This window comes from Pristiophorus japonicus, chromosome 3 (assembly GCF_044704955.1).
Source record: "Pristiophorus japonicus isolate sPriJap1 chromosome 3, sPriJap1.hap1, whole genome shotgun sequence".
Classification (NCBI taxonomy): domain Eukaryota; kingdom Metazoa; phylum Chordata; class Chondrichthyes; family Pristiophoridae; genus Pristiophorus; species Pristiophorus japonicus.
This window is the reverse complement of record NC_091979.1, coordinates 11,189,616-11,207,417: the sequence shown is the minus strand read 5'-3', so window position 1 is coordinate 11,207,417 and position 17,802 is coordinate 11,189,616. Positions and strand designations below refer to the sequence as shown.

At 61.6% G+C, this 17,802-nt stretch overlaps 1 protein-coding gene across 1 annotated transcript in view; it reads left to right on the top strand.

The window, feature by feature from the left end:
* Positions 1 to 17,802, top strand: part of LOC139256792 (natural resistance-associated macrophage protein 1-like) — a 78,683-nt gene that overhangs the window by 11,642 nt on the left and 49,239 nt on the right. Inside the window, exons 3-4 of the mRNA XM_070874301.1 lie at positions 16,672 to 16,794; positions 17,602 to 17,721. Of these exons, the coding sequence (XP_070730402.1) occupies positions 16,672 to 16,794; positions 17,602 to 17,721 (243 nt within the window). The remainder of the gene's footprint in view (positions 1 to 16,671; positions 16,795 to 17,601; positions 17,722 to 17,802) is intronic.

Genomic DNA, 17,802 nt, shown 5'->3' with positions numbered 1-17,802 from the left:
CCGCACTGTCCGAGTGGCAGTACTGAGGGAGCACTGCACTGTCGGAGGGGCAGTACTGAGGGAATGCCGCACTGTCGGAAGGGCAGTGCTGAGGGAGTGCCGCACTGTCGGAGGGGCAGTGCTGAGGGAATGCCGTACTGTCGGAGGGGCAGTACTGAGGGATTGCCACACTGTCGGAGGGCCAGAACTGAGGGAGTGCTGTTTTTTCGGAGTGGCAGTACTGAGGGAGCGCTGCGCTGTCGGAGGGGCAGTACTGAGGGAGTGTCGCACTGTCGGAGGAGCAGTACTGAGGGAGCACTGCACTGTCGGAGGGGCAGTACTGAGGGAGTGTCGCACTGTCGGAGGGGCAGTACTGATGGAGTGCCACACTATCGGAGGGGCAGTACTGAGGGAGCGCCGCACTGTCGGAGGGCCAGTTCTGAGGCAGTGCTGCACTGTCGGAGGGGCAGTGCTGAGGGAGTGCTGCACTGTCGGAGGGGCAGTGCTGAGGGAGTGCTGCACTGTCCGAAGGGCAGCACTGAGGGAGAGCTGTACTGTCGGAGGGGCAGTACTGAGGGAGTGCTGCACTGTCGTAGGGGCAGGACAGAGGGAGCGCTGCACTGTTGGAGGGGCAGTGCTGTGGGAGCGCTGCCCTGTCGTAGGGGCAGTACTGAGGGAGTGCCGCACTGTCGTAGGGGCAGTACTGAGGGAGTGCCGCCACTGTTGGAGGGGCAGTACTGAGGGAGCGCTGCACTGTCGGAGGGGCAGTGCTGAGGGAGCGCAGCACTGTCGGAGGGGCAGTACTGAGGGAGTCCCGCACTGTCGGAGAGGCAGTACTGAGGGAGCGCTGCACTATCGGAGGGGTAGTACTGAGGGAGTGCCGCTCTGTCGGAGGGGCAGTACAGAGGGAGTGCCGCACCGTCGGAGGGGCAGTACTGAGGGAGCGCCGCACTGTTGGAGGGGCAGTACTGAGGGAGTGCCGCTCAGTCGGAGGAGCAGTACTGAGAAAGCGCCGCACTGTCAGAAGGGCAGTACTGAGGGAGCGCCGCACTGTTGAATGGGCAGTACTGAGGAGCACTGCACTGTCGGAGGGACAGTACTGAGGGAGCGCCGCACTGTCGGAGGGGCAGTGCTGAGGAGCACTGCACTGTCGGAGGGGCAGTACTGAGTGAGAGCTGCACTGTCGGAGGGGCAGTACTGAGGGAGTCCCGCACTGTCGGAGAGGCAGTATTGAGGGAGCGCCGCACTATCGGAGGGGCAGTACTGAGGGAGTGCCACACAGTCGGAGTTGCAGAACTGAGGGAGCGCCGCACTGTCGGAGGGGCAGTACTGAGGGAGTGCCGTACTGTTGGAGGGCCAGTACTGAGGGAGCGCCGCACTGTCGGAGGGGCAGTACAGAGGGAGCGCCGCACTGTCAGAAGGGCAGTACTGAGGGAGTGCCGCACTGTCTGAAGGGCAGTACTGAGGGAGCGCCGCACTGTCGGAGGGACAGTACTGAGGGAATGCTGCACTGTTACAGGGGCAGTACTGAGGGATTGCCACATAGTCGGAGTTGCAGAACTGATGGAGTGCTGCACTGTCGGAGGGACAGTACTGAGGGAGTGCTGCGCTGTCGGAGGGGCAGTACTAAGGGAGTGCTGAAGTGTATGAGGGGCAGTACTGAGGGAGTGCCACACTGTCGGAGTGGCAGTACTGAGGGAGCACTGCACTGTCGAATGGGCAGTACTGAGGAGCACTGCACTGTCGGAGGGACAGTACTGAGGGAGTGCCACACTATCGGAGGGGCAGTCCTGAGGGAGAGCCGCCCTGTCGGAGGGGCAGTACTGAGGGAGTGCTGCGCTGTCGGAGGGGCAGTACTGAGGGAGAGCCGCCCTGTCGGAGGGGCAGTACTGAGGGAGAGCCGCCCTGTCGGAGGGGCAGTACAGAGGGAGAGCTGTACATTTGGAGGGGCAGTACAGAGAGAGAGTTGCACTGTCGGAGGGGCAGTACAGAGGGAGAGCTGCACTGTCGGAGGGGCAGTACTGAAGGAGTGCCGCACTGTCGGAGGGGCAGTGCTGAGGGAGCACGGCACTGTCGAATGGGCAGTACTGAGGAGCACTGCACTGTCGGAGGGGCAGTGCTGAGAGAGCGCTGCACTGTCGGAGGGGCAGTACTGAGGGAGTCCCGCACTGTCGGAGAGGCAGTACTGAGGGAGCGCCGCACTATCGGAGGGGCAGTACTGAGGGAGCGCCGCACTGTAAGAGTGGCAGTACTGAGGGAGCGCCGCACTATCGGAGGGGCAGTACTGAGGGAGCGCCGCAGTGTTGAATGGGCAGTACTGAGGAGCACTGCACTGTCGGAGGGGCAGTGCTGAGGGAGAGCTGCACTGTCGGAGGGGCAGTGCTGAGGGAGCGCCGCACTGTCGGAGGGTCAATGCTGAGGGAGAGCTGCACTGTCGGAGGGACAGTACTGAGGGAATGCTGCACTGTCGGAGGGGCAGTACTGAGGGAGTGCTGCGCTGTCGGAGGGGCAGTAGTGAGGGAGCGCTGCGCTGTCGGAGGGGCAATAGTGAGGGAGTGCCGCACTGTCGGAGGGACAGTACTGATGGAGGGCCACCCTGTCGGAGGGGCAGTACTGAGGGAACACTGCACTGTCGGAGGGGCAGTACTGAGGGAGTGACACACTGTCGGAGGGTCAGTGCTGAGTGAGTGCTGCACTGTCGGAGGGTCAGTACTGAGGGAATGTCAAACTGTCGGAGGAGCGGAACTGAGGTAGTGCTGCGCTGTCAGAGGGGCAGTACTGAGGGAGCGCTGCTCTGCCAGAGGGGTAATATTGAGGGAGCGCCGCAGTGTCAAAGGGGCAGTACAGATGGAGCGCTGCGCTGTCGGAGGGGCAGTACTGAGGGAGCGCCGCACTGTCGGAGGCGCAGTACAGATGGAGTGCTGCGCTGTCAGAGGGGCAGTACTGAGGGAGCACTGCTCTGCCAGAGGGGTAATATTGAGGGAGCGCCGCAGTGTCAAAGGGGCAGTACAGATGGAGCGCTGCGCTGTCGGAGGGGCAGTACTGAGGGAGCGCCGCACTGTCGGAGGGGCAGTACTGAGGGAGAGCTGCGCTGTCGGAGTGGCAGTACAGATGGAGCGCTGCGCTGTCAGAGGGGCAGTACTGAGGGAGCACTGCTCTGCCAGAGGGGCAATATTGAGGGAGCGCCGCAGTGTCAGAGGGGTAGTACTGCGGGAGCACTGCACTGTCGAATGGGCAGTACTGAGGGAGTGCCACACTGTCGGAGGGGCAGTACTGAGGGAGTGCCACACTGTCGGAGGGGCAGTACTGAGGGAGTGCCACACTGTCGGAGGGGCAGTCCTGAGGGAGAGCCGCCCTGTCGGAGGGGCAGTACTGAGGGAGTGCAACACTGTTGGAGGGGCATTACTGAGGGAGCATAACGCTATCGGAGTGGCAGTCCTGAGGGAGTGCTGCACTGTCGGAGGGGCAATACTGAGGGAGTGCTGCATTGTCGGAGGGGAAATACTGAGGCAGTGCTGCACTGTTGGAGGGGCAGTACTGAGGGAGTGCAGCGCTGTCGGAGGGGCAATACTGAGGGAATGTTGCAGTGTATGAGGGGCAGTGCTGAGGGAGCGCCGCACTGTCGGAGGGGCAGTACTGAGGGAGCGCCGCACTGTCGTAGGGGTAGTACTGAGGGAGTGCTGTGCTGTCGGAGGGGCAGTATTGAGGGAGTGCTGCAGTGTATGAGGGGCAGTACTGAGAGAGCACTGCACTGTCATAGGGGCAGTACTGAGGGAATGCCACACTGTCGGAGTGGCAGTACCGAGGGAGAGCTGCACTGTCAGAGGGACAGTACCGAGGGAGCGCTGCACTGTCGGAAGGGCAGGGCTAAGGAAGCGCTGCACTGTCGGAGGAGCAGTACTGAGGGAGTGCCGCACTGTCGGAGGGGCAGTACTGAGGGAGTGCTGCACTATCAGAGAAGTAGTACTGAGGGCGGGCCCCACTGTCTTTTGGACAACGCTGAGCGAGCGCCGCACTGTCTGAGGGGCAGTACTGAGGGAGCGCTGCACTGTCGGAGGGGCAGTACTGAGGGAGCACTGCACTATCGGAGGGGCAGTACTGAGGGAGTGCTGCACTGTTGGAGGGGCAGTACTGAGGGAATGCTGCACTGTCAGAGCGGCAGTACTGAGGGAGCGCTGCACTGTCGGAGGGGCAGTACTGAGGGAGTGCTGCACTGTTGGAGGGGCAGTACTGAGGGAATGCTGCACTGTCAGAGCGGCAGTACTGAGGGAGTGCCAAACTGTTGGAGGGGCAGTACTGAGGGCGCGCCGCACTGTCGGAGGGGCAGTACTGAGGGTTTGCGGCACTGTCGGAGGGGCAGTACTGAGGGTTTGCGGCACTGTCGGAGGGGCAGTACTGAGGGTGAGCTGCACTCTCGGAGGGCCAGTACTAAGGGAGTGCCAAACTGTCGGAGGGGCAGTACTGATGGAGCGGCGCACTTTCGGAAGGGCAGTACTGAGGAAGTGCTGCGCTGTCGGAGGGGCAGTGCTGAGGGAGTGCTGCGCTGTCGGAGGGGTAGTATTGAGGGAGTGCTGTGCTGTCGGAGGGGCAGTATTGAGGGAGTGCTGCAGTGTATGAGGGGCAGTACTGAGAGAGCACTGCACTGTCATAGGGGTAGTACTGAGGGAATGCCACACTGTCGGAGTGGCAGTACCGATGGAGAGCTGCACTGTCAGAGGGACAGTACCGAGGGAACGCTGCACTGTCGGAGGGGCAGGGCTAAGGAAGCGCTGCACTGTCGGAGGGGCAGTACTGAGGGAGTGCTGCACTATCAGAGAAGTAGTACTGAGGGCGGGCCCCACTGTCTTTTGGACAACGCTGAGCGAGCGCCGCACTGTCTGAGGGGCAGTACTGAGGGAGCGCTGCGCTGTCGGAGGGGCAGTACTGAGGGAGCGCCACACTGTCGGAGGGGCAGTACTGATGGAGCGGCGCACTGTCTGAGGGGCAGTACTGAGGGAGCGCCGCACTGTCGGAGGGGCAGTACTGATGGAGCGGCGCACTTTCGGAAGGGCAGTGCTGAGGGAGCGCCGCACTGTCGGAGGGGCAGTACAGTGGGAGAGCTGCACTGTCGGAGTGGCAGTACTGAGGGAGTGCTGCACTGTTGAAGGGTAGTACTGACGGAGTGCTGCACTGTCAGTGGGCCAGTACTGAGGGAGTGCTGCACTGTCGGAGGGGCAGTACTGAGGGAGCGCCGCACTGTCGGAGGGTCAGTACTGAGGGAGCGCCGCACTGTTGGAGGAGCACTACTGAGGGAGCGCCGTACTGTCGGAGGGGCAGTACTGTGGGAGCGCTGCAATGTCAGAGGGGCAGTACTGAGGGAGTGCCGCACTGTTGGAGGGGCAGCACTGAGGGAGCGCCGCACTGTCGGAGGAGTAGTACTAAGGGAGCGCTGCAGTGTTTTAGGGGCAGTGCTGAGGGAGCGCTGCACTGTCGGATGGGGCAGTACTGAGGGAGTGCTGCACTGTCCGAGGGGCAGTACTGAGGGAGAAGAAGGACTGAGGGAGTGCTGCACTGTCCGAGGGGCAGTACTGAGGGAGAAGAAGGACTGAGGGAGCGCTGCGCTGTCGGAGGGGCAGTACTGAGGGAGTGCTGCACTGTCCGAGGGGCAGTACTGAGGGAGGGGCAGTACTGAGGGATCGCCACACTGTCGGAAGGGCAGGGCTAAGGAAGCGCCGCACTGTCGGAGGGGCAGTACTGAGGGAGCACTGCACTGTCGGAGGGGCAGTACTGAGGGAGGGCTGCACTGTCTGAGGGGCAGTACTGAGGGAGTGCCGCACTGTCGGAGGGGTAGTACTCAGGGAGCGCCGCACTGTCGGAGGGGCAGTACTGAGGGAGCACTGCACTGTCGGAGGGGCAGTACTGAGGGAGGGCTGCACTGTCTGAGGGGCAGTACTGAGTGAGCGCCGCACTGTCGGAGGGGTAGTACTGAGGGAGCGCTGCGCTGTCGGAGGGGCAGTACTGAGGGAGGGCTGCACTGTCTGAGGGGCAGTACTGAGGGAGTGCCGCACTGTCGGAGGGGTAGTACTGAGGGAGCGCTGCACTGTCGGAGGGGCAGTACTGAGGGAGGCCGCACTGTCGGAGGGGCAGTACTGAGGGAGGCCGCACTGTCGGAGGGGCAGTACTGATGGAGGCCGCACTGTCGGAGGGGCAGTACTGAGGGAGCGCCGCACTGTCGGAGGGGCAGTACTGAGGGAGAGCTGCACTCTCGGAGGGGCAGTACTGAGGGAGCGCTGCACTGTTGGAGGGACAGTACTGAGGGAACACTGCACTGTCGGACGGGCAGTACTGAGGGAACGCTGCACTGTCGGAGGGGCAGTACTGAGGGAACACTGCACCGTCGGAGGTGAAGGACTGAGGGAACGCTGCACTGTTGCAGGGGCAGTACTGAGGGAGTGCCGCACTGTCAGAGGAGTAGTACTGAGGGAGCGCTGCACTGTCGGAGGGGCAGTACTGAGGGAGCGTTGTGCTGTCGGAGGGGCAGTACTGAGGGAGAGCTGCACTCTCGGAGGGTCAGCACTGAGGGAGTGCCACACTGTCGGAGGAGCGGAACCGAGGGAGTGCTGCACTGTCGGAGGGGCAGTACTGATGGAATGCTGCACTGTTGGAGCGGCCGTACTGAGGGAGGGCTGCACTCTCGGAGGGTCAGTACTGAGGGAGTGCCAAACTGTCGGAGGAGCGGAACTGAGGGAGCGCTGCACTGTTGGAGGGGCAGTACTGAGGGGGCACTGCACTGTCGGAGGGGCAGTAGTGAGGGAAGCACTGCACTGTCGGAGGGGCAGTACTGCGGGAGCGTTGCACTGTCGGAGTGGCAGTACTGAGGGAGAGCTGCATTCTCGGAGGGTCAGTACTGAGGGAGTGCTGCACTGTCGGAGTGGCAGTACTGAGGGAGAGCTGCATTCTCGGAGGGTCAGTACTGATGGAGTGCTGCAGTGTATGAGGTGCAGTACTGAGGAAGCGCCGCACTATCGGAGGGACAGGGCTGAGGGAGCGCTGCACTGTTGCATGGGTAGTACTGAGGGAGTGTCGCACTGTCGGAGGGGCAGTACTGAGGGAGTGCTGTGTTGTCGGAGTGGCAGTACTGAGGGAGCGCTGCGCTGTCGGAGGGGCAGTACTGAGGGAGGCCGCACTGTCGGAGGGGCAGCACTGAGGGAGTTCCGCACTGTCGGAGGGGCAGCACTGAGGGAGCACCGCACTGTCGGAGGGGCAGCACTGAGGGAGCGCCGCACTATCGGAGGGGCAGTACTGAGGGAGTGCTGCACTGTCCGAGGGGCAGTACTGAGGGAGGAGAAGGACTGAGTGAGCGCCGCACTGTCGGAGGGGTAGTACTGAGGGAGGGGCAGTACTGAGGGAGCGCCACACTGTTGGAGGGGTAGTACTGAGGGAGCGCTGCGCTGTCGGAGGGGCAGTACTGAGGGAGGGCTGCACTGTCTGAGGGGCAGTACTGACGGAGGAGAAGGACTGAGGGAGCGCCGCACTATCGGAGGGGCAGTTCTGAGGGAGGCCGCACTGTCGGAGGGGCAGTACTGAGGGAGGCCGCACTGTTGGAGGGGCAGTACTGAGGGAGGCCGCACTGTCGGAGGGGCAGTTCTGAGGGAGCGCCGCACTGTCGGAGGGGCAGTACCGAGGGAGGCCGCACTGTCGGAGGGGCAGTTCTGAGGGAGGCCGCACTGTCTGAGGGGCAGTACTGAGGGAGGCCGCACTGTCGGAGGGGCAGTACTGAGGGAGTGCTGCACTGTCGGAGCGGCAGTAGTGAGGGAAGCACTGCACTGTCGGAGGGACAGTACAGAGCGAGTGCTACACTGTTGGAGGGGCAGTGCTGAGGGAATGCTGTGTTGTCGGAGGGGCAGTACTGAGGGAGCGTTGCACTGTCGGAGCGGCGGTACTGAGGGAGAGCTGCATTCTCGGAGGGGCAGTACTGAGGGAGTGCTGCGCTGTCGGAGGGGCAGTACTGAGGGAGGGCTGCACTCTCGGAGGGTCAGTACTGAGGGAGTGCCAAACTGTCGGAGGAGCGGATCCGAGGGACTGCTGCACTGTTGGAGGGGCAGTGCTGAGGAAGCGCCGCACTATCGGAGGGGCAGTACTGCGGGAGCACTGCACTGTCAGACGGGCAGTACTGAGGGAATGCCGCACTGTCGGAGGGGCAGGGCTGAGGGAGCGCCGCACTGTCGGAGGGGCAGGGCTGAGGGAGCGCTGCACTGTTGCAGGGGCAGTACTGAGGGAGTGTCGCACTGTCGGAGAGGTAGTACTGAGGGATTGCCACACTGTCGGAGGGGCAGTACTGAGGGAGGGCGGCACTGTCGGAGGGGCAGTACTGAGGGAGGGCGGCACTGTCGGAGGGGCAGTACTGAGGGAGTGCTGCAGTGTATGAGGTGCAGTACTGAGGGAGTTCCGCACTGTCGGAGTGGCAGTACTGAGGGAGGGCGGCACTGTCGGAGGGGCAGTACTGAGGGAGGGCGGCACTGTCGGAGGGGCAGTACTGAGGGAGTTCCGCACTATCGGAGGGGCAGCACTGAGGGAGCACCGCACTGTCGGAGGGGCAGTACTGAGGGAGTGCTGTGTTGTCGGAGGGGCAGTACTAAGGGAGAGCTGCACTCTCGGAGGGGCAGTACTGAGGGAGCGCTGCACTGTTGGAGGGACAGTACCGAGGGAGTGCTGCACTGTTGGTGGGACAGTACTGAGGGAACGCTGCACTGTTGGAGGGACAGTACCGAGGGAGCGCTGCATTGTTGGAGGGGCAGGGCTGAGGGAACGCTGCACTGTTGCAGGGGCAATACTGAGAGAGTGCGGCACTGTCAGAGGAGTAGTACTGAGGGACCGCTGCACTGTCGGAGTGGCAGGATTGAGGGAGTGCTGCAGTGTATTGGGGCAGTGCTGAGGGAGCGCTGCACTGTTGGAGGGGCAGTACTGAGGGAGTGCCGCACTGTCGGAGTGGCAGGATTGAGGGAGTGCTGCAGTGTATTGGGGCAGTACTGAGGGAGCGCTGCACTGTTGGAGGGGCAGTACTGAGGGAGTGCTGTGTTGTCGGAGGGGCAGTACTGAGGGAGCGTTGCGCTGTCGGAGGGGCAGTACTGAGGGAATGCTGCACTCTTGGAGGGTCAGTACTGAGGGAGTGCCAAACTGTCGGAGGAGCGGAACCGAGGGAGCACTGCACTGTCGGAGGGGCAGTAGTGAGGGACAGTTGCTCTGTCGGAGGGGCAGTACTGAGAGAACACAGCACTGTCGGAGGGGCAGTAATGAGGGAGTGCTGCAGTGTCAGAGGGTCAGTACTGAGCGAGCGCCGCGCTGTCGGAGAGTCAGTACTGAGGGAGTGCTGCAATGATCCGGGGAAGTACTGAGGGAGTGCTGCAATGATCCGGGGCAGTACTGAGGGAGTGCTGCACTGTCGGAGGGGCAGCACCAAAGAGTGCTGCAGTGTATGAGGGGCAGTGCTGAGGGAGCGCGGCACTGTCGGAGTGGTAGAACTGAGGCAGCTCTGCGCTGTCAGAGGGGCAGTACCGAGGGAGTGCTGCAGTGTATGAGGGGAAGTACTGAGGGAGTGCTGCACTGTCAGAGGGGCAGCACTGAGGGGGTGCTGCAGTGTATGAGGGGCAGTACTGAGGGACCGCTGCGCTGTCGGAGGGGCAGTACTGAGGGAGTGCTGCACTGTCAGAGGGGCAGTACTGAGGGAGGGCTGCACTGTCGGAGGGGCAGCACTGAGGGGGTGCTGCACTGTCGGAGGGGCAGCACTGAGGGAGTGCTGCACTGTCAGAGGGGCAGTACTGAGGGAGTGCTGCATTGTCGGAGGGGCAGTACTGAGGGAGCGCCACACTGTCGGAGGAGCAGAACTGAGGGAGCGTCGCACTGTCGGATGGGCAGTACTGAGGAAGTGCTGCACTGTTGGAGGGGCAGTACTGAGGGAGTGCTGCAGTGTATGAGGGGCAGCACTGAGGGAGCGCTGCACTGTCGGAGGAGCAGTACTGTGGGAGCGCTGCACTGTCGGAGGGGCAGTACTGAGGAAGTGCTGCACTGTTGGAGGGGCAGTACTGAGGGAGTTCTGCACTGTCGGAGGGCCAGTACTGAGGGAGTGCCGCACTGATGGAGGGGCAGTACTGAGGGATTGCCACACTCTCGGAGGGGCAGAACTGAGGGAGTGCTGCACTGATGGAGGGGCAGTACTGAGTGCGCGCCGCACTGTCGGAGGGGCAGTACTGAGGGAGTGCCGCACTGTTGCAGGGGCAGTACTGAGGGAGTGCTGCAGTGTATGAGGGGCAGCACTGAGGGAGCACCGCACTGTCGGAGGGGCTGTACTGAGGGAGCGCTGCACTGTTAGAGGGGCAGTACTGAGGGAGAGCTGCACCTTCGGAGGGGCAGTACTGAGGGAGTGCTGCACTGTCAGAGGGGCAGTACTGAGTTCGCGTCGCACTGTCGGAGGGGCAGTACTGAGGGAGTTCTGCACTGTCGGAAAGGCAGTACTGAGGGAGTGCTGTGTTGTTGGAGGGGCAGTACTGAGGGAGCGCTGCACTATCAGAGTGGCGGTACAGAGGGAGTGCTGCGCTGTAGAAGGAGCAGTACTGATGGACTGCTGAACTGTATGAGGGGCAGTACTGAGGGAGCGCCGCACTGTCGGAGCCGCAGTACTGAGGGAGTGCCGCACTGTCGGAGGGGCTCTACTAAGGGAGTGCTGCACTGTTGGAGGTTCAGTACTGAGGGAGCGCTGCACTGTCGGCGGGGCAGTACTGAGGGAGTGCCGCACTGTCGGAGGGGCTCTACTAAGGGAGTGCTGCACTGTTGGAGGGCCAGTACTGAGGAAGTGCTGCACTGTTGGAGGGGCAGTACTGAGGGAGTGCCGCACTGTCGGAGGGGCTCTACTGAGGGAGTGCCACACTGTCGGAGGGGAAGTACTGAGGGAGCGCGGCACTGTTGGATGGGCAGTACTGAGGGAAGTCTTGCTACAGTTATACAGGGTATTGGTGAGGCCATACCTGGAGTACTGCGTGCAGTTTTGGATTCCATATTTACGAAAGGACATACTTGCTTTGGAGACAGTTCAGAGAAGGTTCTCTACGTTGATTCTGGAGATGAGGGGGTTGACTTATAAGGAACGGTTGAGTAGTTTGGGCCTCTATTCATTGGAGCCAGTGGAATGAGAGGTGATCTTATCGAAACGTATAAGATTATGAGGGGGCTTGACAAGGTGGATGCAGAGAGGATGTTTCCACTGATATGGGAGACTAGAACTCGGGGACATAATCTCAGAATAAGGGGTCGCCCATTTAAAACTGAGGTGAGGAGGAATTGCTTCTCTCAGAGGGTTATAAATCTGTGGAATTCTCTACCCCAGAGAGCTGTGGAGGCTGGGTCATTGAATATATTTAAGGCGGAGATCGACAGTTTCTTAAGGACAGAGACAGGCTAAGTGAGTGGGCAAAAATGTGGCAGATGGAGTATAATGTTGGAAAGTGTGAGGTCATGCACTTTGGCAGAAAGAAATCAAAGAGCAAGTTATTATTTAAATGGAGAAAGATTGCAAAGTGCTGCAGTACAGCGGGACCTGGGGGTACTTGTCCATGAAACACAAAAGGATAGTATGCAGGTACAGCAATTGATCAGGAAGGCCAATGGAATCTTGGCCTTTATTGCAAAGGGGATGGAGTATAAAAGCAGGGAAGTCTTGCTACAGTTATATAAGGTATTGGTGAGGCCACACCTGGAATACTGCGTGCAGTTTTGGTTTCCATATTTACGAAAGGATATACTTGCTTTGGAGGCAGTTCAGAGAAGGTTCACTAGGTTGATTCCGGGGATGAGGGGGTTGACTTATGAGGAAAGGTTGAGTAGGTTGGGCCTCTACTCATTGGAATTCAGAAGAATGAGAGGTGATCTTATCGAAACGTATAAGATTATGAGGGGGCTTGACAAGGTGGATGCAGAGAGGATGTTTCCACTGATGGGGGAGACTAGAACTCGGGGACATGATCTTAGAATAAGGGGCCGCCTATTTAAAACTGAGATGAGGAGGAATTTCTTCTCTCAGAGGGTTGTAAATCTGTGGAATTCGCTGCCTCAGAGAGCTGTGGAGGCTGGGACATTGAATAAAATTAGGACAGAAATAGACAGTTTCTTAAACGATAAGGGGATAAGGGGTTATGGGGAGGTGCAGGGAAGTGGAGCTGGGTCCATGATCAGATCAGTCATGATCGTATTAAATGGTGGAGCAGGTTCGAGGGGCCATATGGCCTACTCCTGCTCCTATTTCTTATGATCTTATTAGAATCATAGAATCATAGAAATTTATAGCACGGAAGGAGGCCATTTTGGCCCATAGTGTCTGCACCGGCCGGCAAAGAGCTATTCAGCCTAATCCCACTTGCCATCTCTCGATCCGTAGCCCTGCAGGTTACGGCACTTCACGTACACATCCAAGTCCTATTTAAATGTAACCTTCTCTGTGCTCAGGACAACAATAAAAGCTGCTTAATTCGAATATTTGTATCCGTTTCCCGTCAGACTGGGTACGGAGATCGGACCACACCAGTACCGGGGCTGGGGCAGGGACTGAGGGGGCAGTGAGCCAGTTTAGTCTGCAGGACTGTGGGTTAACGGCAGTGTGGGCTGTCAATGGCTTTGGTTCGCACATTGACCTGAATAATTGTCCAACACTTTTGCTCCTGCCGACTCCACAAAAATGAAACTTTTGCGATGTTTCAGGGTATTTTCTTTTGGTGCTTCCTCAGGCAGCTCAAGACCAAGAAATACTAGTGAGAGCTTGGGGTAGAGTGTACATGGGCTGTGAATGGTTGAGTTGCCGTTCCGTGTTCCATGGCATAGGAACACAGGAACAGGCATTGACCCCCGGCCTCAACAGCCTTTTGGGGGAGAGAGTCCCCAGATTCCCACTGCCCTTTGTGTGAAGAAGTGTTTCCTGACATCACCCCTGAACGGCCGGGCTCTAATTTTAAGGTCCTGCCCCTTGTTCTGGACTCCCCCCCACCAGAGGGGAATGGTTTCTCTCGATCCCCCCCCCCCATCGATTTCTTTAATCATCGTAAACCCCTCGATCAGATCGCCCCGTAATCTTCTACACTCGAGGGAACACAGGCCCAGTCTGTGCAACCTGCCCTCGGGATTTAACCCTCTCAGCCCCGGGTATCAGTCTGGAGAATCTGCACCGCCCCTGCCCCCTCCCCCCCCCCCCCCGAGGCCAATCATCGGCCTTAACTCCACTTTCCCGCCCGATCTCCATACGCTCTGATTCCCCGAGACTCCAAACATCTCTCAAAGTCAGCCTTGAATATAGTCAGGTACTGCTCCTCCACAGCCCTCTGGGGCAGAGAATTGTCTGAGTGAAGAAATTCCTCCTCATCTCGGTCTTACAGAGTTTGACACCGAGCCACATAAGGGGATATTAGGACGGCTTGGCCCAAGAGGTCGGTTTTAAGGAGGAGAGAGAGGCGGAGAGAGAGGCGGAGAGGTTTAAGGAGGGAATTCCAGAGCTTGGGGCCCAGGCAGCTGAAGGCACGGCCACCAATGGTGGAGCGATGGAAATTGGGAGTTGTGCGAGAGGCCACGAATAAGTGGCATTCATCATCTTGGGATCTTACTGTGCACGATGGGTGCCACGTTTGCCGACATGAGATGGGCAGAGCATGTCCATGTCAAGGGGTTGGATTGTCCGGCGATGTCCACCTCTGCCTTTGCCCCAGAGGGGCGGCAATGGCAACAGTGAGTAATTCTGGGCGGGCGGCCAGCCTCGCAGGGGGTTTTGGGGGCCGATATCGGCGGGGCACAGGGCGCAGAGTATTGCCGCCCGGGACAGGCAACACCCGGGCGATTTCTGACTCCCGCACGCCCCGCAGCGCGCCCCCCCCCCCGCTGGGACCACCTGTGACAGCGGGCGCTACGACCAATATCGCCCGCGGTGAGCTCAGTGATGCCCATCTCCAGGAAGCGCGATTGTTTGTGCTGTAATTGTTTTTTGCGATTCATGTTGTGGTGTGAGCTGTGTGTTGGGAATGTTGTTGGTGGGTTTTTGAGGGTTTTATTTCTCCCCTAAGCCTCTCTCGGAGAGCTCCCGGGCCGGCCACTCAGCTCAGGGTTTGCCCCCTCGCACAGGGCCCCCGCCCCCACACACAGAGCCCCGCCCCACGCTCGGGGCCCCATCCGCCCAGACTCGGGGCCCCGCCCACCCAATCTTGGGTCTCTGCCCACCCAGACTCGGGGCCCCGCCCCCCCACACTGAGGGCCCCGCCCACACACTCAGGGCCCCGGCACACATTCAGGGCCCCGCCCCAGACTCGGGTCCCCGCCCCCACACTCAGGACCCTGCCCCCCCTCCCCACACTCAGGGCCCCGCCCCCCCACACTGAGGGCCCCGCCCAATACACACTCAGGGCCCCGCCCCAGACTCGGGGCCCCGCCCCCCCACACTGAGGGCCCCGCCCACACACTCAGGGCCCCGGCACACACTCAGGGCCCCGCCCCAGACTCGGGGCCCCGCCCCCACACTCAGGACCCTGCCCCCCCCTCCCCACACTCAGGGCCCCCCCCCCCACACTGAGAGCCCCGCCCACACACTCAGGGCCCCGCCCCAGACTCGGGGCCCCGCCCCCCCACACTGAGGGCCCCGCCCACACACTCAGGGCCCCGGCACACATTCAGGGCCCCGCCCCAGACTCGGGGCCCCGCCCCCACACTCAGGACCCTGCACCCCCTCCCCACACTCAGGGCCCCCCTCCACACTGAGGGCCCCGCCCACACACTCAGGGCCCCGCCCCAGACTCGGGGCCCCGCCCCCCCACACTGAGGGCCCCGCCCACACACTCAGGGCCCCGGCACACACTCAGGGCCCCGCCCCAGACTCGGGGCCCCGCCCCCACACTCAGGACCCTGCCCCCCCCTCCCCACACTCAGGGCCCCCCCCCCACACTGAGGGCCCCGCCCACACACTCAGGGCCCCGCCCCAGACTCGGGGCCCCGCCCCCCCACACTGAGGGCCCCGCCCACACACTCAGGGCCCCGGCACACATTCAGGGCCCCGCCCCAGACTCGGGGCCCCGCCCCCACACTCAGGACACTGCCCCCCCCTCCCCACACTCAGGGCCCCGCCCCCCCACACTGAGAGCCCCGCCCACACACTCAGGGCCCCGCCCAGACTCGGGGCCCCGCCCCCCCACACTGAGGGCCCCGCCCACACACTCAGGGCCCCGAAACACACTCAGGGCCCCGCCCCAGACTCGGGGCCCCGCCCCCACACTCAGGGCCCTTCCCCCCTGCACTCAGGGCCCAGCCACCCCCCACACTCAAGGCCCCGTCCCCGCAGATCGGGGCCCCACCCCCCACACTCACGGACCCGCCCCCCACAGTCAGGGCCCCGCCCCTACACACTCGGGGCCCCCCACACACTCAGGGCCCATTCCCCCCACACTCAGGGCCCCGCCCTACACTCAGGGCCCTGCCCCCCTGCACGCAGGGCCCTGCGCCCCCACACTCAGGGCCCCGCCCTACACTCAGGGCCCTTCCCCCCCCTGCACTCAGGGCCCCGCCCCACACTCAGGGCCCTGCCCCCCTGCACTCAGGGCCCTGCTCCCCCCACACTCAAGGCCCCGCCCTACACTCAGGGCCCTGCCCCCCCCTGCACTCAGGGCCCCGCCCCACACTCAGGGCCCTGCCCCCCTGCACTCAGGGCCCTTCTCCCCCCACACTCAGGGCCCCGCTCCCCCCACACTCAGGGCCCTGCCCCCCTGCACTCAGGGCCCCGCTCCCCACACACTCAGGGCCCTGCCCGTCCACTCTCAGTGCCCCGCTCCCCACACACTCAGTGCCCCGACATCCCCACACTCAAGGCTCCGCCCCCACAAACTCAGGGCCCCACCCCCCACCCTCAGGGCCCCGCCCCCCACACTCGGTGCCCAGCTGACCAATGTTCATCATCAGAGGCGGTCCCTCGTATTGAGGATGACTTGCTTCCACGCTGAAAAGGATGAGTTCACAGGTGTTTCAATGAAGGACCTAATATTCCAGATCCCGAACTACATCCTGAAGGGTGGAAGATGCCTGTGCGTGGATTTTTTTAACGTGGGATGACCGTTGCACACCAGCCACCACACGGGCTTGACCGAGCTCGGTCTTGGTCCAGTGGCAAGGGTTACCCAAAACGACTGGAGACCAGCTCTGCTGCACGGACCCTAGTGCGCTACACATATCGCACAGTGTGGGCTGGGCCCGTGCTGCCCCTGGGCCCCTGGCCCCCGAACTCACGGTGCTCCTGGGCCCCGATCACGTCCCTCCGCAATCTCTCGCCCCTCCTTCGCCCCGACCTCGCCGCTCCTGCTGTACCTGCCCACGCTCCAGTCACCGACCTGGACCTTGGTGACCTCCCTCTTCACTGCCGTCGCCCTCCTGCACCAGCTCCCTGGAGTGGTAGGCCGCCATGCAGCCCATGGCCGCTGCTCACCGCTCCGCTTATGACCCCGACCTGCCGCCGATGGACCAATGGTCGCGACTGAGGCGCAGACTGCTCCTGGGAGCAAATGTACCACCCGTCGCCGTGACCGCCCCGGAATCAGCAAAACACAAAATCCAATGCTGTGGGACGCTTGGATTAGCGTAAGATGGACAGCGTGTTAATGCAATTCTCTCTCTCTCTCTCTCTCTCTCTCTCTCTCTTCTGCTCAGCCGAGATTCAGCTTGAAGAAGTTGTGGCTGTTCACGGGCCCGGGGTTCCTGATGAGCATCGCGTACCTGGATCCGGGGAACATCGAGTCCGACCTGCAGTCAGGAGCTGCTGCGCGCTACAAGGTCAGTCCGAAACCCTGGCCGTTACCGTCGCTGCGCTCTCGCTCGCTGTCAATGTCTGCTCGTGTTGATAAGAGGTATGGGAAATGGTCCACGTTGTCCAGGGCCGCGCCGTGGATCTGGATGACTGGGGGGGCAGTGCTGTGTGGCGGGGTCAGGTTTGTGGAGGACCTTTGTCTTACGGATGTTTAGCGTAAGGCCCATGCTTTTGTACGTCCCAGTAAATACGTCGACTATGACGTAGAGTTCAGCCTCTGTATGTGCGCAGATGCAGAGACCGACCATACTTTGGGAGCCCCGTGTCTGGCAAGCGAACCATGGGGCCTGCCCATGCCAGACACGAGACTCCCAAAGCAAGCGCTCTACTCGGAACTCCTTCACGACTAGCGAGCCAAAGGTGGGCAGAGGAAACGTTACAAGGGACCACCCTCAAAGCCTCCCTGATAAAGTGCAGCATCCCCCACCGACACCTGGGAGTCCCTGGCCAAAGACCGCCCTAAGTGGAGGAAGTGCATCCGGGAGGGCGCTGAGCACCTCGAGTCTCATCGCCGAGAGCGTGCAGAAACCAAGCGCAGGCAGCGGAAGGAGCGTGCGGCAAACCAGTCCCACCCACCCTTTCCTTCAACCACTGTCTGTCCCACCTGTGACAGGGACTGTGGCTCTCGTATTGGACTGTTCAGCCACCTAAGGACTCATTTTTAGAGTGGAAGCAAGTCTTCCTCGATTCCGAGGGACTGCCTATGATGATGATGATGATCCTGTCCCTCACCTCACCGCACATCACTAACCTTCCGCCTTTCTTCCCCATAGCTCCTGTGGGTGCTCCTTGGGGCCACCATCCTCGGTCTGCTCCTGCAAAGGCTCGCTGCGCGTCTCGGCGTGGTAACAGGGCTGCACCTCGCGGAGGTCTGTCACACCTACTACCCCAAGGTAGGAGCGCGGGCTTAAGCTGGGTAAGGATCACGGACTGTAACTGTACAGAGTCACTGTTTATTCAGGGTAAGGGTCACT